The sequence below is a fragment of the Athene noctua genome, chromosome 20 (genome assembly GCF_965140245.1).
Source record: "Athene noctua chromosome 20, bAthNoc1.hap1.1, whole genome shotgun sequence".
In the NCBI taxonomy this organism is placed as follows: Eukaryota; Metazoa; Chordata; class Aves; order Strigiformes; family Strigidae; genus Athene; species Athene noctua.
In genome coordinates this window covers 6712720-6734855 of record NC_134056.1, presented here as the reverse complement: position 1 = coordinate 6734855, position 22136 = coordinate 6712720, and the positions used below count along the sequence as shown (strand labels likewise).

Below are 22136 nucleotides of genomic sequence, written 5' to 3'. Positions count from 1 at the left end.
TTAACTGGCAGCCGAACCCTTGCAGGACTGAGGTCTTAAGAAGAAAGTCACGCTGGCCTTAAAGCAGATCAACTGTTTTAAGCTGGAGTCTTTTCTTCAGTACTCAGCTTCTGCCCACTTACAAAGCTTAGGCTGTGGAATGCAAGCCGCAGATCCGTTACAGAGTTCAGATGCAATCTGTACAGTCAAATATTGTTCTGATTTTTTTGTCTCCTCTCACATAATTTTATAACAATACGCTCTTCCTCCACGCCTCTTTTCTATTGACAAACACTATTGTATCCCTCAGAGTGATGAAAGGAAAAGCCACTGAACTGCATCATCAACACATGGCAGTTCCTTTCATTTTTAATGAAATATATGACAGCAAATGGACTAGTAATGTACCTAAATAAACCACATTCATAGACCAAAGGAAGAAGACATTGTTAAGCACTAGGTTTAATACACAGCGGGTATCCAATGGATACAACAGAAAAGTTAATTCATTCAGAATTGTAAGGAAGCAACAGTTGTGCTTTTTTTTTTTTTTTTTTTTTTTTTTGCTTGGTTTCACCATGTACAAACATTTGAACCAGGCCTCTCAACATTAGGCAGGTCAATGGACAGAGTAAAAGCAGACGCTTGCTCATTATAACTGAGGTTATTTTCATTAAGCAAAACAAGGAAATACATATTTGGTTAGCTTAAAAACTTTTTTTAGACAAGAAAAGAATTACAGAGAGAATCAGTGACAATTGTATGAAATCAAAATATAGTCTGCTAGAGCAGAAATGTTTCAGTTCAGCAGCAAATCTCCCTCATTCCTTTTTCTAAGTGCTGTCTTCTCATCCAGCCCCCATGTTGCTTTCATCCATTCCTGACCACCATTACCCTCCGTGCTTCATACGCACGGTTGTCTTGGAGACCAGCTGTTTCCCTACTTTTGATTCTCTTTTTCCAGCACAAGTTACCCTCTAACACCTGAGCTGTAGCAGGCTCCTCCCTAAACAGTCTCAAGAAAACATCTTTTCTGTGTAGTGCCTGAATGCAGTGCCCCTGTAGCTCTCGCTCTACTGGTAATTAATTGCCTTCTTCAAGTGATGAGAGGGGAACAGGCTCACAGCTCCAAGACTTTTCTTCCCACTCATCTTGTGCAGAGACCAGAGTGACTGCAGCCCAACCAAGGTGACGAGCTGGGTAGGATTCAGTGCTGAGCAGATAATCATTTCAGCCAGTAGGTAGGTGTAGGTTAACAGCAGCCATCGTGTAGATGGGGCAGATGAATTATCTGCAATGTTACTAATTGCCACAAATATCAGTGCTAAACTTTCTTGGCTTGATCTAGATGAGAAAGTCTGGTGCTGCTGGGTGTTAAGCATCACACAAGTAGATGCCAATCTGCATAAGCAGTTCCTCCCACAGACCTTGTAAAATGGAAGCACTTGTGGTAAGTTGCCCACCAATTTGCTCTCTTATCTATTCCAGAGAAAATGGCAGACACCTGGCACCCTGCATGTATCACTGACTTGGGCCACTGACTGGCAACGCATCCTCCAGCCAGGAAGGAAGCGACATACAGTCTAAAGGTAGAGGGTTCCTTTGTTGGCACAGCCTGCAGAGAACTACTGAGTTGTGTTCGTGCTCTGCTTGCCAAGCTTTTGAATATTAAAAGCAATGTAGTAGTGAAAACTTGAATAACAGTCTGAATGGGACAACAGCTCCAGAGCCCAAGGAGCCCCTCTACCATATGTTTACACACTATGAACTTCTCTCCAGCTGGATTTTCATTTGACAGATAGAACCCTGTTCTAGTTTTCTGGGCACAGTTAGTCGTTTGCTCTGTAATTCCGTGGGAAGTTGAAGTCTCGTGGTTTGTTCCTTTGCTCCAGCAAAGCTGAAAGGCCTGAAATGCTTCTCTGTAACAATCAAGCATTTCAGGGTATCCAACTTCCCCTTTTACGTTAGACCTTCATAAAAAATCAGCTACTTTGCCCTCCCCTCCTTTACAGAATATTGGTATGATGGCAGCAGACAACTATCCTGTTCTGACCCGAGGGCTGGGTCTATGGCAGCAATTTGTTAACTCCTCTTTGCCTCCAAAAGCTGCTTTCAGGCCACGGTACGTGCACTCTGCCTGGGGTGCAACAACTCCTGCTGTTTCAGTTGGGGAATCCGAGGTACAGCCTAGTTTCAAACTCCCAACTCCAGGAATTTCTGGATTACACTCAGGTGTTCAGCGGATACCTTCCTCTCTTTTGCTCCTTACTGAAAGTAAATGCTATTTTTCAGCTCATAAAGTTTGTTGGCTTGAAGACATTGAAGCTTGTAGCCAAAGCTCACGTTACTTTAACAGGGATGCTCTTTCTTTTAAAAGGCTGTCTCAGGGATTTACCTTGCTGGTGGCCTGACTCAAACTCTTACATGTAGTTAGCTGTAACAGACCCGTTATAGTTCCCCCCTTCCCCCTGGGACCAGTGACAGATTTTGGTAAGCTAAGCTCTTCTGGCAGGCTGGCCTGACGCCGTTTATCCCTGCGTTCCTGGGAATTTGGAATCTTTTTAGCCTGCTTCAGGCTCAGGTGGAGCTTGTGAACGGTGAGGACAGAGGTTACATTTACAGTATGAAACCAAGGTTCAGTGCAGCTCAGATGGTGTTAGTTTGGGATGCTGTGGCCCTGCTGGCAGCAGGTGACAGTTCAGCAACAGCTGAACTTACAGGGGCACTGGTTTGAAAAACCTAAACCTCTGGGGTCGTGAGGCGGATGGAACCAAGCCATCGCTGGTCATTAACCTCGATGCAGTTGTGCCCAAACCTCAGCTAAAGCCCGATTGTTTGTCTCTGATTACAGTGCAAGGCTGAGCTCTGCTCGAGCCGAGACGGGAGCTGCTGAGCTCCAGCTGTCTCCCCAGCGTGGCAGCTGCGCTCTGGGGACGTGGGTTTCTGACACCTCTCACATCTGAGATGTGGCCCCTTCTGCTCCGCTCCCACCTTGCCAACACAGTCAGAATCTTGAGTGCTCTGTCACATGAGTCAAGATTTTTGCAGCAGGAACTTTCACTATATGGGCATTAGAAAGGAAGGAAGCCTAGTGGGTGGCACTGTGACGAGAAACAACTTCTAAAGGACAGCAGCGCTAAATGGAGAATGGAACCAGCAAAGCCTGACTCCCCTAATGCACCGGGGCTGGCTGGCAGCATTTGCAGCCTCTCTTAGTTTTGCATCTAGAAGGAAGATTAGCAAATGTTATACAGAAAACAGATCTTGAAATAAGCTTCCCTGTCTCAGAGCTCATAGGGACACAAATTCTTAGGGAACAGGAATAAGAGAGAGAGAGAGAAATACATTTCAATCAAACGACTGCAAAAAAAGTATAATTCATCAAGTTTTGCAAACCATATGAAAACAATTCAAAAGTGACACAAAAATATATATAAGTTTGAAAAATACTTAAAAGAAAAAAAGTACAGATCTCACAATATCAAAACAAATGACGTATGGTTAAAAAGGAAAAAATAAAAACATTGAGTAACACCATATTGGCAGAAAAAGTAAACCTCTCCAGGGCAGCTGTGTTCTGTCATTTAAAGTGTCAGTTTGTGTATCTAGGATCTGTCTATAATGTGCTCAGCAATGACAACATTAACTCTGAGCATTAGAAGAACCTCATAGCAGCGAGTCAAATCTGAGAGCAATGTATACAAGGGAAGGGAGCAGCAAGGGTTACGGTGCTCAGAGGCCTGCAATGTCCCAGCTCACATGGCCGTAGTCTCCTCTTACCACTACCAGACATAAAAATCTTTCCTGAATCCCTTCTAAGGGAAGATTTGGGAATGGTGGCGAGCGCAGGGCTGGAAGCGTGGACTGCACACTGTGTGCTGAGCACCTGGCTGCGAGGCAAACCTTGGCCTTGGGCTTCTTGAGCCTTTATAGGCCTAGATCTTACAGGTGAAGACCACCTTAGCGGGACTCCTCTCACCTACGTCGTGTAAACTGGAGTAACGCTGCTGATGCAGGCAGGACTGTGCTGGTAGGTGCTAGTGGGAGTCAGAGAACAGGGCCTTCTGCTTCCTGGAAGAGGGAAAGACGCTGGGCTGGAACAAGAGGTGCTGTTTCCTGGGATCGCCCTCCAAAGGGTGCTTGGAGCTTGCCCAGTCTAAGGAGAGGACTTCAGCACCTCCAGTCACAGCACTTGTCCTGCAGTGAGCTTCCTACAAAGGGGCATTACTTGGCCACTGAGCATGGCTGGCACTGGTGCAGGCTGAGAAAGAGCCGAACAGCTCCAGTCCACGGCTGGGACTTGCACAAGTGGTACAAGTTGCTCTGGACTGGGGCCTGGTGGAGCTTATGACGCAGAGGGGAAACACCTCTCTGGCCTTTGGAGCCCTTCCCCATGAAACAGAACTAAAAAAGGTGAAGGACTGGAATAAAGGTGTGTAGCCCTTTGTGAACAAACCTCGTTCCTTGTTGCACAGGCTCCCTTAGAGAGAAAAGCTCTGTGCGGGCAAGGATGTGTAACTGTTCTTACTGGTCACCCACCCGAGGCTGGGTGGGCGGCAGATCCTCCTGTACCACCAAAGGGGACAAACCAGACCTCTTGACTTTAAGGGGAATGTCTCACTTCCAAATGACCCACGTACAGTACGCAATGCTTCCATTACTGTGAGTCTCCTATAAAAAACCCTTTATTTAAGGATTGAATTGACTTAAAAGATCTTTCTTTTTCATTTCTTCCATTTACAAATACCACAAAAAAAGGTCAGTCCTTTTGGTCTAACTCTGGTATTGTGTCCCCCAACCTCTCTAACCAAATAACTAACTCATCACTGCCTGTAACCCCATTGAGCAGCCAATACTGGTTCAGGACTGGTGTTCTTGCAGACATTACAGGACCTCATGCAATACAGCAAAAGGGAATTTTCTAAAAAGTGGGAAATAAAAATGTCACACTAGCGATCACACAACTAGTTCTTCAAGCTCATGATCATTTGAGGCTCTCTGTGTGGTCTAAAATAAAAAGGTTAAAAGATACATAATGTAGTTGTCTTTGTTTTTTTGTTTTCTTTTTATACAGAAATCATACACACAGAACTTCAACCTGAAACTTCATAACAAAAAAAAAGTCCACTAATTTAAGGAAAGCATTTTGTTGTGCAAAAAGTCCCTCCCCCCTCCCCTGTTCACCTTCATCTACTGAGGGTCTCACACACACACATAAAGTTTCCTTCCAACAGGCGAGTTGGTAAGAAAGAGTCCTCCCTATATACAGTGAATTAGAGAGAAGCTGGATACAGTGCTGGCAAGAGGCATTAGATGATTGCCTCTATCTGGAAGTGTCCATGTTCTCCTCCTTAAAGTTACTGCAGTGCTCTATAACTTTCCTATGGATAAAACAAGGACAAGGAGAGAGGGTTTAGTTTAAAGCTTATTGCATGACACTTGCGGGACAGCGACATAAGAACTGTCCAACAGCTTGGTCTCTATGTAACTACCCTGCTTGCAGCCCGCAGTCTCTTCTGAGATGGGCATCCTCTGGTATTTGTGTCAAAAGCAGCTTCAGAGCTCAGAGTTTCTCCCCGCGGAATTTTGAGTCCTGTTAGTGTAGGGCCAGATCTGTGCCTGTTCATGCATCACCCCCATATCCGACTCCTCGGGTGACTTTGGCACCAGCAGACAGACAGACAGACACACACACACGTGTCTGTCGCTGCCCCCTGCTGTCCTGCCCCTGCTTTTCCTGCTCCTTCACCATTCCCGCGCTGCCCCGTCGCCACACGCCATCTGCCTGGCCCAGAGTCCCCTCTAGCTGCCCCCTCACGCTCCCTGTTCCCCGCCGATCTCTGCCTCCCCTTCAGGTTCCTCCTGCAGGGATGAATTTTCAGCTTGCACTTTGCCAACGATCAGAAGCTGCAGCTCTGACAGAACGACTCCGAAGGGAGGTCGCCTAACAAAACGCCGTGGGGAAGCTCACAAAGCTGATGGACTCTCCCCAGTTTTTTTTAAAATCCTCTCATTTTAACTGTTCAGTCAGCAATTTTACTGATTCTGGAGACAGGGAGCCCCTACAAGGATGGAGAATAGTGATGCCTGGAGACTATCAGCATAAGAGATGCAATTAGCCATGTGGCTTCCCTGTCCCAAGAAGCCACTTCTATGACCAATTTTCCCGGCATCCATCACCCCTGAATGACCTGTGTGTATTGCCCACCTATAAATGCCTCTCTAGTCTGTTTTCATCCTTTTTTTCCTGCTCTTCTCCTGTGTTCACCCCTTGTACACATCAGTACAGGCCTTGCTTTGGGAGCCTTACTTGATGTAGAAGAATAAAAACTGAACTAAAGCTGAACTGACTGTTTGATGATAGTGCATTAGTGTCCTACCGGGCCATTTCCTTGGTCTCTTGCCGTGCCGAGGCCATTTTAATCATGTCCTTCAGAAGGGGAATCCCACCTTCTTTGATCAGCAGCGGGCAGTACTTGTCAGCTGCAGAGAAAAGAATAAAACAGGTCTTTGTGAATCTTCACAGGAGCGCTATAAAGGGTGGCAGGAGGGGAAGGAGGAGCCCGTGGCCTGAGAAGCCACAGAACTTTCCTCGTGGAGCCAGCCTGCTAAGGGTGCCCTGCCTGGGAAAACAGCCACAAAAGGGCTGACAACGTCAGAGCACGGCCAGAAGGAGCCAAACACTGAAGGAATTTCCCACACACTACGTCTCATTGTTTTTTGTTTGGCTGCGCTGCCTGGACATTCCTGCCTCATTCAAGGAATGTTCTCTCTACCTACACAGCTGAGCTGGGAACTTTTTCAGCTGAGGAGCCCAGATCTACACCCTCAACTTTTACAGCTCAGTGGATGTGATTTTGAAAAGGGAACTTACGGTAGACAGAGACCAGGTTATACAGTGCCCAGGTAGCCCAGTGCTGGCTGACTGGGGAGATCCCTTGTGGAAGAAGTCGAAGGATTGGTTCAAATGACCTGCATGGAAATATTGGAGAAGTTGTTAGAAATCCAAGAGCTGCTTCTTTCAGCACCTTTGCCACTCAAAGCCGCACAAACTCCGTGCTCACAGATGCCATAGCAGTAAATCCGTTGGCACATCAAAGATTCTGGCATCAAGCAGTCTGTGTCACACGGCAATACTGGCAGGCTTACAGGCCCTACCACTTCAGCAGAAACGTGCTGCCCAGATAAAAAGCTGCAACGAATGCAACCGAGTCCAAGAACCGATTTCCATCCTCTGTCAGTCATTTCCTCATGACAGCTGAAACCCAGCAGCCCTGATCTGTCTGCAGAGGGGTGAAAGCAAAATGATACGGAGCTGAAGGTGGCTGCTCACGTGCAGTGGTGGCTGTGATTCTTCTGACAACAACGATGTGTCTGTACTGTAGCTCAGGCACTGGAATGCCATTCGTTCTGGATGCCTGTCAGGCACTAAGGGAATACACTGTACCTGATACCCTCTTACAGGAGGATTCCACCAGTTGTATTAACCCTTGAAGGGATTTCTGGGAACTGTGTTGAAATATCCCCCAGAGAAAAGCAAAAGTTACGGCAATCCACGTGACTCCCAGAAGCAATCGGATTTAAGGAAGTGCAAAGGACAGCAGTCTCAGAGGAAAATGCTTAGGCAGGCCAGCATAGTCAGACCGCGGGTCTCCTGAACTACACCATTTCACCAGAAACATGCAGGAGAAATTCTGTTGAGCCCCCACACTTCTCCCATAGGGATTGCCAGGCAAGGTGTCTCATTTCAGCAGCCTGTGTAACATGTTTCAAAGGAAGATGTAAAACCATCACTAAAGAATACGTCCTAAAGGAGGATGTTTCTCCTTTACTCTGAACAGAGCCTCCATGCTGAGCTGTACCTCTTCCCTTCTCTCTGCTGGTGCTCGCTTCCTGTGATAATCCTGACTCCTAGGTGAGTGGGACAAACTTTCCTGTTCCTCACCTGTAATTGATATTCCTCCTGGAGTTGATATCCCAGCTCTGGATGGCTGCCCACATCCTCTTTACAACTTCCTCTCGGTGGGGCTCACATATACCCCAAGCCTCCGGACCATCAAACATGATGTGGGAGAGCACACCGCAGGCGTTATAGGATACCTCAATCCCATCTGCTTTGCTCTCCAGCAGGTTGCTGCCGAGGGAGAAGAGATCATTTAGAGGTGCCCACGCACCAAAGGTTTAAAAGTCTCCAGGTGATTCAGAAGCACCAGAGCACTCCCCCTGCCCCAGGCACTCACCTGAACACACTGATGAACTGGGAGGTCATGAGCTGTGGGCGGAGCTCCTTCACCTCTGCGACATTGCCCAGGAGGCCCAGCATGTTGCGATGCAGCTCCTGTTTCTCTGGGAACTCCTAAGCAAGCAAACAACAGGATTACACAATCACAGGGCTGTGGTGATGCTGACAACAAGCAACACTGGGGAATATACAGCACATTTAGAAAGGCTGAATACTTTTGGTAGATCCCAACTGGGATCTCTAGTGTTAGACACATGTGATGGGAGAGAATTAAGGCCAGGACCCACTATTCACTGCTGTTCTACTTAGGGAGGATTGCATACAGGATGGGGAAAGAGGAAGATGTGTTGGGTCCAAGTTTCTTTGTTCTGCTTGTTGCATGGATGGATGTGACAAAGAAGAAAACATGCAAGCTTTTTCTTTTCTGTTTGTGTGACATAGGAAGTGCTGCTTATGGATTAGCACAGCCAGGGATCCTGCCTGGGCACCTGCATCCTCTAGAGGAGACCAGACATACTTACTTTCAAGCACTCCAAGAACAGTTTCATGCCGCTGTAGTTAAGGAACATCTCGCAGTTATCAGGGGTCTCATCAGTGATGTTCCAGAGAGCACTCCAGGAGAACTCCATCACCTGGTCACACTGCAGAGCCACAGACAAAGGGACAGAAACAGTTTTGCTAACGTGGGAGCCCAGTGCAAACCAACCACTTGTGTTTTCTCTCTGCTATCACCCTACATGGCTCCAGAGGTAAGAAAACTTTGTTATTCACTTTCAGTTTGTCAGCAAGTGGGTTTTTTGTTTAATATTTTTTGCCTCCCCATCACATTTCCCTAGCCCTCACCCTGGGACAGGAAATTTTGCCGCATCAGCTGAGATGTCTTGTATTTGTTAGAGAAGCTGAGCTGGCACTCTAGACTGATCTCCATGCCTAAGTCAGACTGAAGAGAAGATACTCTATGTATGTATTTTCGGGGGGAAACACTCACCGTTTTATCAGCCAACTTCTTCTGAATCAACTTTAGCATTGTCTGTGGGCAGAGGAAGGGGAAGAATGAAAAATGGTTCAAGAATCACAGTGCCAAAACTAACTGCTGTAGTACTGCAGGGCTGGCTATGGCCAATGCAGGCGTATGCAGCTCTGATCCTCCGCAGAGAACCTACTTGTTATCTCTTTCTCTAAACCAGTGGGACTGGGTTATGCTCAATGTTGCACGTATTGACAGAGCTGAAGCATGTCACAGTTCCCTGAGCTGTTGAGTTTGCAGTCAAGTAGTTTTGCTCTGTAGGAGCGAGTCTGGAACATGGTACATCGCACCAAAGCAGCGGCCTCTGCAGCTCTTTGAAAAGGTGAGGGAGAGGGGTTGACATGAGCTGGGAAGCTGATGCGAACTCGGGGAGATGCAGAAGGAGCCAGTCACAAGCTGGTACCAGTTGTACCTCTAAGCTCATGGCCTCCAGTGCTGGTAAGTCAGTAGGAGGCGTCACATGGAGGGATGGGCCCTGGGAAAGGACAGCCTGGTTAGGACACTAATTCCCTCCTGTGACGCTGCGAGGTTGGATCACTGTCTGGTGCACTCCTGCAAGGGAACTGTGCTAGCCTGGGTTAAGGATAAGTAGACACCTTGGGACCATACCAACCATGACAAACCCCATCTTGCCCACAGCTTCTTTGTGATCGTTGTCCACCTGGCAGACCAGAGCGTTACAGAGGTGCACAGCGATGCGCTGGATGGACTCATCCTGCCGGCTCTGGTTGAGGATGTTCAGCAGCAGCTCGTTGACTCGGCGGTACTGGAACTCCAGCTCCTCAGGAATGCTGAAGTTACACAGGGTCAGGCAGCAGTTTCGCTGTACCTGGGTCAGAAGGAAGCAAACACTGAGCCAAGTGGCTACAAAAGCATAGACCCTTGGTACTGAAACCATCTTCTTGCTTGATTGTGAGCACTAATATTTCTGTATCCCTCCTATCTAGCACTGTGCTTTAGCCAGGCTCGGTCAGCACCCTCTTCTCTCTCCCCATCACAGGGAGACACAATCTCCCAAGGCCCATCACTTTCCAAGCCAGTTCCTTGCTGCCTGAAATCTTTCTACACAGCAGTCACCATTCTGCAACCCAGTGGCACCATAATGTCAGCTCCCTTCCAGTACAGTGAACTGGGATGTTTCTTCCCATTGACTCAACACCCCCAGTGCCCACACCCTTCTTACTCCACAGTCAGTGCTGTGTGTTGTATACACCCTCTGACCACTACCATCAGATAAAAAGGTGCCTTGATATCATCACTTTCTTCCCCTTGTTCTGGGAAACATCACGTGGATTACTGTTTAATCTAGAGAAGAGGAGGCTGAGGGGAGACCTCCTGGCCCTCTGCAACTCCCTGACAGGAGGGTGCAGAGAGGGGGGATGAGTCTTGAACCAAAAAACAAACACCAGGACAAGAGGGAATGGCCTCAAGCTGCCCAGGGCAGGGTCAGGCTGGCTCTGAGGAAGGATTTCTGTGCAGAAGGGGCTGTTGGGCGTTGGAATGGGCTGCCCAGGGCAGGGGGGAGTCTCCATCCCTGGAGGGGCTGAAGAGTCGGGCTGAGCCAGCGCTGAGGGATCTGGTGGGCTTGGGAACGGTCAGGGTGAGGTTCATGGTTGGACTGGAGGAGCTTCAAGGGCTTTTCCAACCCAGATGATTCTGTGCTAATCCCCATCACTGCAAGGAGCAGATCTGAGCAACAGCTTCTCTGGTGTCTGCCTTGGCTCATGTCCTAGAGGTTTAGAAGACCCAGATGCTAACACCAGGCTAAAAACTTAATACAGGGAGAGGGGGAGCTGAAGGAGGCCGAGCAGCTCTTACTGTGACTTCCTGGTAGGCCTCCATGCCGTTGAGCACCACCTGGATGACCTGGCGCCGCAGCTTCACGCTCTGCTCCATGCGGTACTCGGAGTTGGTCAAGTAGAAGAGCGCCGCGCTGCCGGTCACCTGGATGTTTTTGTCATCCTTGTGGCACTTGAGGGCTGTGATCACCAGCTGCAGAGGAGCAACATGAAGCTTCAGTGCCACTGACTGAGGTCTTGGAGTGACTGTTACAAGCCTGCAAGGAACGTGTGGCCCAGGCATTGCAGGAACGTGCTTATGAAAGGAAGGTACCCAGATCCACTGCGCTACTGGAACTTCCTCTAGAATGGCCTGATGTGGCGTCCCAGGGTGAAGCAACACTGGGACTGCACAATTCCCCTTCTCATGGTGAGGTAAATGCTAAACCTGGGGCTTACCTGAAGGGCTCGCAGCAGCTGGCTGCAGCGTTCGATACGGGCAATGTCAAAGAGGAGGTTGATGGCCCGGGAAGTGATTTCTGGCCGGTGCTCAGTGTAAGCCTCGATGGCATTCAGGACTTGCTCTTCGTTCTTGTCTCCACTCACCTGGCGTGGAGGAACAAAAAGAGTCAGGGAGGAAATGATGAAAGAGGAAAACCACTGTGAGAAGGGAATGCTGAGGGTACATCTGGAAAGTCAAAGGGTACAATTTCCCTCTGCCCTGCTGGTAGGATTAGGCCCAGGATGACAGCAAAGAGGTTGAATCACCTCTCAGCCCGGAGGGACAAGAAATGGCACCTTTGAGGCAGGAAGATGTCATTCACAAGTAAGATTCCTTTTCTTTCCTTAAATCCTTTTCTTGTAGCCACAGGCATCATGGTCCTTCAGCCAAGATAGTTTTTTCCAGAACCTTCTCTGAGGCATGTTTTTTAACCCTTGTAAAAACCATGTGGGTTACAGGTCCTGCCATCTGATAGTTTTCCTGCATTATCAAGTAGCTATTGAAAGCTCAGAGCTCAGTTGTCACACCCTAAGAACTCCACTCTGCTGGCAGCCAGTAATTTTCACGTTCTTTTAACTTCTACCAAGTACCTACTGCCAATATTCTCGTGACCTCGTTACCTTGTAGGCTGGAATATGTGTCAGACGGCAGAGAGATGTTTCAAAAAGGCCCAAGAACTGGAGCGGTCGTTTCAGACCCCGGAAGGGAGCAATGCTGCTCTTTGCTGGCTCAATGCTGAGGAAAAAGAGAGATTTCTCATGTTGGTACTGTGTTTCTTCAGGTGTCCCCTGCCACAGAGAGAGCTATCAGCTCTCCATTCACTCTGACCATGCTGCTTCGTAACTAGAGTGGTAATAGCCACGCTTCAGTTGTACGTTAGCCTGCTTCTCCTAAACGTAACGCTAAACATCCATCCGGGGTGATCCTGAGTGAAGGGCTAAATGTGCTGAACAGAAAGAGCAGTAAGAATTCACGCAGACAGAATGCAGCTTTCTCAGGCAGAATTTGTCCTGGAAATTCGCTAGCTGGGGTGAATTTCCTCCTAGAAAAGGGCTGTGGATTTCACTGAACCAAAGTATTTCCAAACTGGACTGCATGTCATCTGACAGACACACGAGTCTGCTTCTGATCATGCAAAAACACTAGCTTTGCTGTCACGTTCCTTACTGACCAAGAGCCAGTATTTTTTCACCAGCTCTGGAGAAAAGGAGCCAGTACTGTCCCACTTGTTTGCTTTTGTTCAGTAAGTGCTCAGGGAATAGGAGGGGAGAATTCTGGGCTGATCTAGAAAACCAGACCCCTAGGTATGCCCCTCTGAGGTGCACCAGGATTTTCAAAGGTTGATCTGCCCAGTACCCAGGTCAAATCTGAAAATATGTCTTTAGATTCTAAGTTCCTAAAACACTCAGCCCTTCTATGAACACTGATGTATTGACTCAGTGTAGCAATGTTCTGTCTCAGAAAAGCCTGGATTTCAGTGAGGGTAAGAATGTTCCATGCAGAAAATGTGTAAAAGGCTTTGGAGTCCTTTCAGAAAAAATATAAACCACTGCAAGAGATCCCTGTAAGAATGTGTGTGGAAAAGAACCGAAATATTTCTTCAGATTTGTATGGCAGGCAGATAGGATGAATTCTTTATTACTCTCAAAAGTCCTTACATGCGTCACATACCTCAGCTAATTCCCACACCAGTCTTTACCATCAGGAGAAATTAGCAACAGTTGTATCCTTTTCAGTATTAATTAGACTTATAGAATTTAGAAACTTAGAGGGAACTGTTCTTAATACAGCCAAAGATGAATCCATCCAAGCAGACCGCAGTAACTGCCTTTTCCTTACCTTGTCTGGCCCATCTTCTCCTCCATGCTTGGGATAGTGCAGTTCTCCAGCATGGTGTGCCCTGAGATATCGAGCGAAGTGAGGTTTACCAAGTTTTCCACAAACAGGTTTAGAACCCGCCGGGTCAGCTTGAATTTGTAATAACTGGACAGATGGTCTCGGGAGATATCCAAGTGCCTGCAAATGACAGAGAGTGTCTCAGAGCCTGGAAAACATTAGCTGTGGCTTCTGCCTCAATCCCAGAGGAAGATGAGAAGCCAAGTGTGATTATTAATTTGTATTTATTTTTGTATTATTTCCTTCACAAGATACAGGAATGTGGTTCTGTAGGATCTGGCAGCAGGATCTGGCCCTGTGTGTAACTGAAGCACACAGGTATCTGGTAGAGGTCTGCTTAGAACAGAGCACAGTGAATGAATCACTTGGCCACACATCACAAAGGGAGTTGCTCCAGGCTCAGGAACGGTCTTTCCCAAGCTCCATCACAGCAGCCACCTGAGCATTTCTGCCTGGTGATTAAGACGCATCGGAGGACCTTTGCATCCCCAGAAATGTATGCTGCCTCATCCCACAAATTAAGCTACATGAGATTTTTGTCTGCTTCCCCAATCTTGTTTTTTTTTTCTACCCCAGGCTACTACACCGCCCTAATTTCATTCAGGTAATTAAATGCTTAAGCTTTGGGGAAACCCTGGTGTTAAGGGAGTGGTGGGACAAACTGACCCATCGCCATGGGCAGGTGGGATCCCTCACAGGACAGGGGCTGCTCTTGCCTGCCAAGACCCTTGAGAGAGACTTCTCTAAACTGCCCAAGACGGCAGCCAACATCCCACTCAAAGTGTCTTCTACCTGTTGTAGACCAAGTTTCATTGCAAGTCACTGGGAGTTAAAAGTAGTTGGATTTAGAAAATGTTATCCAAGATGTTCCCCGAGACTCCAGGTCGTACGTTAACGTGGTACCCCCTAGTGTCTGCAGTCAGTAGAGATGATACTAAAGCCATAGCAAAGCATCCTTTGTGGGACTAGTACAGCCCTTCTCTTTGGCTTGGAAAGTCCTGGATCCCTTTCCTGATACCACTGTGCAGTTTGAATAGCAATTGTCTCAACTGTGTTTCAGGAAGTCATTTCACTGTCAACACTGTTAGGTCGGGAGGGCCTATTTATTGACACTGTTTGTTGCCTTGGCTGCACCATCCGTGCACAGGGTGCTTCCACAGAGCACGGCGAGTCGACAGCCTGAGCTCTGAGTTTTTCCTAGTTTTACCTCAGAGCCAGGCTTAAACTTTGGACATTCCTGTTTGACAAGTGGTTTGGAGGACTGAGTTTCACAGTGTGATTATTGCTACGTTAGTTTATGCACGCATCTCTAGTAATTTTTTGGCTGTCTTTCAGGCACTCAGCTTTTTGTTTGGCTCGGGGGGAGTGGTTGGTTTTGTTTGGGGTTTTGTTTTTTTTCTTTTTTTGGTGTGTGTGGTTTTTGGGGGTGGGGGTGTTGTTTTCTGTCTTTCCAAGAGGGAGTTTCTGCTAAGTGGTGTCCTTCTGCAAGCAAAACGCAGGCTGGCTTTAGACATGTCAGATACATACAGTGAGTCAAGAGTGAGCCTGCTCTTAGGAAGGTTTGGAACTTGAAACCAGCAGTGGGTGGCTCTCTGTTAGCAGGCAAGCAGACCACTCCTAAAAGACCTTTCCCTATCAGTGGGAAAAGGATAAACAAGGAAGAACAGATCTGCTGACCTGAGCTTGCGAAGCTGTGCGATCACTTGGATGTGCTCCTCTGAAAGGTCCATGTTGTAAAGCACTAAGGAAACCAGACTGTCCTTCCACTGGGTCAGAAATCCCACATCATTCAGCTGGATCCCAGAGAGATCGAGAGCTGCGAGGGAGGCCAAAGGCCGAAGCAACGTCTCCACGTTTACCCCTTCGATCAAGCGGCCCAGGTTCAGGAAGCGCAAGCGGCTAAAGCCTTCAAAAGTAAAGTCTTTGACCAAGACCTGGCGAGTGGGGTTCACCAAACAGTCATCTTCACAGCCTCCGGGGTTCTCCTCCTCGTAAAAGATATTACAGCAGCCAAAGAGGCTAAGGGAGATAAGCGTGTGGCTGAAGCTCACCAAGGTTTGCAGACTCTTGGCTGTCAGCTTCTCACAGTTAGTCAGGTAGAGCTCAACAAGATCCTGGAAGATGGGAAATCAAAGTTAGAAATATTTCACAGGCAGAGTGCCCACCCTGTTTGCTACACCACCTCCCACTGGGACAGCCTGAGACCACATCGCTGAACTTGACCGGTGTCCCCATCCCGCTCCCTGTAGTGGCTCTGGGAGTCGAGAAGGGAGAAGCTGAGGTTCTCCTAAAGAAAATTTGGACAGTGAAGGATGGAGTCTTGGGAATCTCTGGGATTCTAGCTGGTGCCCAGGCAGCAATGCTGCTATGCAAAGTGGCAGCTGGAGGCTGTCTGTGCAATACCACCTGCTTCCTGATGGCCTCCAGGTCCTGGTCCTGCACAATCTGCTCCCGCAAGTGGATCCGCGCTAGCCTGGTGCTCCGGGGATCCGAGAACAGGGTGAAGAAGCTTTCGTGGGGTTCAAAGCTGCTGTCCGTCTTCACCAGCTCCACGTACCTGTATTGGGGCAATGGTGTTAGCAGAGCACGACACAAAGGCTCAGGTACAGCTCTAGCACCTTCACTGGTTATGAGAACACGTGTCCAAGCACACAGGCACATGCAGGCTCCCTCCTGATCATCCACAACAGCCTTTGGGGTGATGGGAACTGGCCTATTACCTCTTCTCTCACAGAACTAACGCTCCTGAGGAAAATCTCAGGCAAAGATTTGTGCAAGGTCATGTGTGTGTGAGCAAACTGGATTCTGGCAGGCACAGACTCCAGGATTGTTTTTTTTCTCCTAGCTGTTTAAAACTAGTAATTTTGTTTTTTTTCATCTTTCAGAAAAGTAGCTGGCCAAAGTTCTCTGCCAGGCTTTGTGGGCAGGAATTCAGCCAAGAGAGACTGTGATAGCCAAATTATAGAAATCCCTGGAAACAGGTTGCTTTGTAAAACTATGGGAGCAGCAGCCGCCTTAAAATTTAACATCTGTTAGCACTTTTCACTCTCATTTTTCTGGTTTGAGAGAGAGTTGTAATACTTCAGTGGCAGGAAATGGGAAAGCTCCTTTGTTGCTTACTGATGTTCTTGGAAGAAGCAGGGACTCTCTCACTCTGGGTTTACCTATGTGGAAATGGTGATTTCCACAGAAACTAGAATGATATATAGTGCAGTACAATAACCCCTGGGGATGCTTCCTTCTGAAGTTAATGCAAATCCTTGTTTCCAGTATGAGGATCAACTGGAAAAAAAAGAAAACAGCCCTGTGAATTCTTCCCCATTTTTTTTTTCTTCCCTTTTCTACCACTCTTTTTAGAGAACTATATTCCCCCTTCCCTGAGCTCCTGGTTCCTTCCCAAACCAGACAACAGCCTGAAACGTACTCATTGACAAGTTTGTCACAAATCTCGCTTGGCAAGAAGATGTCAGGATGGAGCCGGAGAGTTTCATTGTCCAGTAGATAGCAGAGAGTCCCCTCCAAGTTGCGAAGGCAGTAATCTGTGCACAAGGTCATTAGTGACTCGGGGCTATCGGATGCCATCTTGAAGGAAGTTATGGGAAGGGGAAGAGCAGAAGGAAGCTTTTGATTCAGTAGATCCTCTCCTCAAATGAAGTTCCAGGATGAATTTACAGGGACATCAGGACAGCTATAAGCAGAAGGGGGGGAAAAAAAGATGCATTGAGAAAGGCACATTAGCAAGTGTTCCCACAAAGCTGTTGTACCAGCAGGATGTCGACAGTTGTATTTACAGCCCATCACTTGCTGACTTCAAAAGAACCTGCAGCATTTTGGCCTCTCTGGCAGTATGCCCTTAATTCCTTGGTATCGCCACCCCCAGGAGACACTGCAGGAGTGAGTTAACATGAAACGTGTTTGGAAATGGGGCTACACAGCAAGAAAATGTTTCCTCATTGCAGGAGTTATCTGGCTGACAAAGGCCCTCTGAAAGGGAAGTGGCAGAAGCCACATTGTTTGGTTTCCTTCAGAGCGGGTTAGATAAACCACCAGAAAATTGACTGTTGGGACGATCCTTTGTATGGCCCCATTGGGAACTGGTGGCCCCATATCTCGTGCTTGTAATTCTATTTGTCACCATTCCAAGTGAAGTTTCATGTTCAACCTGAATGTTTCTCTGTAGTGCCAAGCCAAAGCTTCATGCAAGTCCTTGAACTAGACCGTGAAGCAGATCAGAAGCCAGAGGGAAACACAGAGACTGGTTTGGCTTCCCTTTGAGCGCAGTGTAAAGCAAGGTTTGTGCATGTGCTGGACATGGGGAGCACTCACCCAAACCATTCCAAACCTGTCACAAAGTGTGAGTGACTAACCTGAAAAAAGGCAAAACACTTTTGCCCTTCTTCATTTTTAGTACAGGATAAAGAAGGACGGGTGGGGCAGACAATCGGGGGAAGCTATTCCTGTCTGTTTTCTTATTTGAAAAAAAATCCCATGGCTCTAGTATTAAGACTGGCTCACTGGCACTTGAAGGAGGCTGTGCTGGAGCCCTGGAGGTGTTTAGCAGAAGTGACTGAAGACCAACAATGCCATTTCACTTTCAAAGAGTCAAATTGCATTAGAAGCAACACCAATGTGAATGCTTCCATATATTTCCACGGACACACAAAAATTGTGTTGAAATGTTTATTTTTAGGTAAAACCTGTGTTTTATCAACAAGTATGTCCCTGTTGGCAGTGAGAACACCAGTGCTACGGAGTCAGTTGTTATTCTCTGTGCCACAGCTGAGCAGCCATTGCTGGGGAAGTTGTTGCAAAATGTCCTTAACTATATTCCGTTTCTGATCTTTATCCTGCAGCTGCAAAGATCAGGACACTTGTTTGTGTCTCCATCTCTCTGCTTCTCTAAAGCCTCCAGTGCTCTCTCTTTCCTTCATTCCTGCAGTATCAGGACAAGACAGAAGAGTTTAATTCCCTTTCCTCACCTTAATCGCTATCCCCGGGCGGATCAGGCACTTTCCCTCCACCCCCTTCAGATGCTCTGTTCAGCCACTGCCTGGGTGATGACACCCGTGTGAAGATCAGTTATGGCTGTGGATGAGGTAACCTTTTGAATTCAGGCACCAAATGGTCTGTCTGGGTGACAGGAGCCCAGCTGTGCCTGAGCCTGCCCAGCAGCCTGGGTTCCCGGCCTTCTGATCCCTCCCTGCGCCACAGAGAGCATTTCCATGCAGACATGAAGGCAGCACAAGTTGGAAATCAAAGCTCTTTTCTTCATTCCTTCTGTGTTTTATTAATTCTGTTTCTGAGGGTGTGCTTCAGTGCCGAGGACAAAGAGCTGGCCAAGGAATTAACCCAGGACAGAAAGGAACCTCTCCAAAAGCAAGCGGAGATCGGCAGAACTGCTCCTCGCTGAGCCGCGGAGGAACGGCCGTGCTGGGTCACCCCTGCGGCACGGCCACCCCCGGCCTCGGCCCCCTGGGCCAAACCTCGTTCCAGTGTAAGGGGAACAAAACCAAAAGTGGACACTGGTGATGAACTTGACTCGCCTTTTGGCTTTACTTGAATTTGATCTATAGTTTCTCCTTCCTATAAGCACCTTTGGGAATTGTATCTGCAGGCAACTGGCAGGATTCACATTCCAATCCCAAACTCCTTCTGACCCACTGTGTTCTGACTTACAACTCTCAACAGCCTTTTCAGTGGGGATCTCAGACAGGTTCTCTGCTGGTTTTGGCTCAAGAGGCAAAAGGTCTCCAAGAAAAAGCAGATGCTGAGAAAAACAAACAACCCCAAAACTCAGCAATCACGAAAATTGTATTTAACAGCCTGAGCAGACAGTTTAAAGGCCTGTTCTTCTGGGTTACTGTGTCCTGAGCTGGGGTCACAGTAACACAAAACTGTGGCTTTTCCAGAGTGCCACAACAGCTCAGACACCTTTGAGATGCACGTGCTACAATGAAAATGATTAAGAAGGGGGGGCCTTCAATTTGGAAAAAGAGGGAAAAGCATAATACACCAGCCCTCTCCTTTGTAGTGAAGTCAGGAGAGAAGTCAAGGATGAAATGGCCACTGAGTGCAGAGTATCGTCTCACTGGCCGTGAGAAATGCAGGTGGGAGGAAGCTGTCCCATGCTCTGCACTGTGTCTGCTTTGGAGACAAACCCGCTTCACCTCCAGAACGAGTCCCTCTCACAGATTTTGCCAGAAGCTTGATTGAGAGAATCTTTCCAGAAAGGCAAGATCGACAGGAAGATCTGAAGCAGTTGGGAAACGTGTTCTGCTATCCCTACCAGCTCCCCTGAGCTGTCAGACAGGAGGTCCCTGCAGCCAGTGTTCCTCCACTGTTTACTACTGATGGCCAGAGAACTCGAAAACAAATTCCCATTGACAATCTATTATCACGTGCAGCTGGAAAGGGCTAGTGCTTGGGACTTGTCCAAGCAGCTTAGAGCACTAAAGGGCGAGGACTGGCTTCCTGTGGCTCTGACAATCCTCTATTCCCCCTCTGCTGAGACCAGCACAATGTGGCTGGTTGATCCTAGCCCTGGAGATATCAGCGGGCCTTTAACTTCTGAGCTCCCCGTGATCCACCAACAAAATCCCACACAGAAGGTTAATATAGAGAATATTAATACAGAGAAATATTAATATAGAGAAAAGTGGTTAAACTGCCTCAGGAAAATAACACCAAAGCAAAGCATTCATCCTCATGATTTATCATGGATATCTGAGTAGCACCCAGAGCTGCTGCTGTGACCTTTTGTAGAGGACACGATACAAGCTAACCTCTCCCTCCTCACTTAGACTCAAGACGTGACACCTGGGCAGAGGGAGATGGAAGTAAGAGTGTCAATAGCTGCACTGATCAATATTGTCTCTAGTCATAAGCTCAGTGTGCTGATAAAAATAAATGAACTATAGATGCTGACAAATCATTAGCGTTTGCCTAATCATTATCCTCAGGCAGCTTTCCACAGGCAACAGATCAGCAAGTTGCCTGCCCAGCAGACTGTCACCAGCTCTCTCCAACGATGGGCAATGAGCTGTCTAGTGCACGTGTGTTTTTGAAGGCTCAAAGACACGACATGTGAAACGTGCCGAAAATTCAAGTGCAGGAATCAAAAAGTGACTAGAACTACAGCTGCCAATATTTTTCTCAATTTATTTCTCTAATAGGTTTGCTTCCATCTTAATACATGAAGGAATCGAGTCCCCTGGAGACACAGGAGCAGGCATGTAAAAGTCTGTATGCCCAGCAGCAGCCTGCTCCGCGGAGTAACAGCACAGACCTAAAGGAAACAGCAGTACACGGAGCTTCGCTCTCCCCCATCACCAGCCTTCCAGGCCCTGCCAGCCTCTTTGGCAAATACTGCTTATTTGTAGGCTACAGCCGTATTGTTACAGCATTTCAGGCAGCTCTGGCATGCGAGGCTTGAGACCGCTCTTGGCACTCCTGGGGCCCCCCATGCCAATATTCTCTACCTTGGACTTCAGACTGATCTCCTCTTCCAGTCTCTCTCTCTCTCTCCAGGCGACTGCCCAAAGCCAAGCCTGACTCACCGTGGCTCCACACCAACAACATAACGTTTATACTGTTGCTACAAAAATGATTGGCAAAGCTGACTTTTCCAACATCAGGGACTTGCCCAAGGAGAGGGCAAACAATATGCACAGACGTGAACTGATTATGACGACTTCAGAATAACAAATGTAATGTAAATGCAGAGCTTGGCACAGGTTACATTTTGAAGGAAAACTGCATTGTCATTTTAGCTGGCATCTTGCAGCTGCAAATCACTCTGGTTTTATTAATTGATGGGTCATCGCAGCTTGTGCGGGGAAACACCATCCCTGCCTTACAGCAGGGAAACTGAAGCAGGAGTAGATTGAAGTATTCTGTGGCCCAGCAAAGCCTGCAATTTCTAAACTTGTCAGCCTGCCGAGACCGATATTGCAAATGAAAGGACTCGTGCTAGCCAGGAACCGTGTTAATCTTTGTGCCTGCCTGCAGTAAAAACGCTCCTTCGGATCACTGGATTCTGCCGTGGATTTGCTTTCCAAAAGACCCCCCGCCCAAGGGGGACCCCGGGGAGCTGCCGCTCCCCGGCGAGACCGCGACGGCCTCTGCCAGCCCCGTGAGGCAGGTCTGGTCACAAACCCAAACCCTCCCTCGCTCCCCCGACACGGGGCGCCGGCCCCGCTCCGTGCGGTGACTTTCCGTTCCCGGGGCACTCAGAGGTCACCTCGCCCGGCAGCGCCGGGGCTCCTCCCGGACGGGCTGCGGCGGCCCAGAGCCCGGCTGCTCCCGGGAGTCCCGGGGAGGGGACGGGGGCTTCGCCGGGGGGTACCGGCCGGCGCTGCCAGGGACGGCGGCTCCGCTCGGGGCGGCGCTGCCTCCCACCCTCCTCGGCGGGCAGGCCCGGTGCCCCGGGGCAGGGCGAGCCCCGCGGGTTGGACTGAGGAGGGGGAACGCCGGCACTCACCTGGCGCCAGGCCCCCGCCCGCGGCGGCGGAATGGGGGGCGGCGGGAATCCCGGTTCGTCCCGGCGCCGCTCCCCGGGGCGGGCAGGGGGTCCGCGTCCTCCTCGGGCCCGCTCCCCCCGCCGCGGCCTCCGCTGTCAACAAACCCCGCCGTCACTTCCGCCAGCCGGGCCGCCCGCACCGGAAACGCCGCCGCTTCCCACCCCCCACCCCCCCGGAAACACCGGCCAGCCCG

At 48.6% G+C, this 22136-nt stretch overlaps 1 protein-coding gene across 1 annotated transcript; it reads right to left on the bottom strand.

Moving 5' to 3' along the window:
- Nucleotides 1-421: 421 nt before the first annotated feature.
- On the bottom strand, nucleotides 422-22062 carry ZER1 (zyg-11 related cell cycle regulator). The gene is made up of 16 exons (XM_074923467.1): nucleotides 21904-22062; nucleotides 16849-17112; nucleotides 15831-15981; nucleotides 15102-15538; nucleotides 13368-13544; nucleotides 12149-12263; nucleotides 11486-11632; nucleotides 11067-11240; nucleotides 9862-10077; nucleotides 9210-9251; nucleotides 8743-8862; nucleotides 8220-8335; nucleotides 7925-8113; nucleotides 6854-6951; nucleotides 6360-6462; nucleotides 422-5360 (listed from the first exon to the last, which is right to left on the bottom strand). The coding sequence occupies exons 2-16, from the start codon at nucleotides 17004-17006 to the stop codon at nucleotides 5303-5305; spliced, it is 2301 nt and encodes a 766-aa protein (XP_074779568.1). The 5' UTR covers nucleotides 17007-17112; nucleotides 21904-22062; the 3' UTR covers nucleotides 422-5302.
- Between the last annotated feature and the right edge of the window lie 74 nt (nucleotides 22063-22136).

Bases quoted from the DNA above. Each gene is read 5' to 3' on its own strand.
- ZER1 (XM_074923467.1), bottom strand. From the start codon at position 17,006: ATGGCATCCGATAGCCCCGAGTCACTAATGACCTTGTGCACAGATTAC. The intron at 12,264-13,367 runs GTAAGGAAAAGG...CTTTTTCCTCAG, and splicing joins GAGAAGATGGGCCAGACAAG to CATTGAGCCAGCAAAGAGCA. The intron at 8,863-9,209 runs GTGAGTGTTTCC...GTGGCTCTGCAG, and splicing joins AGAAGTTGGCTGATAAAACG to TGTGACCAGGTGATGGAGTT.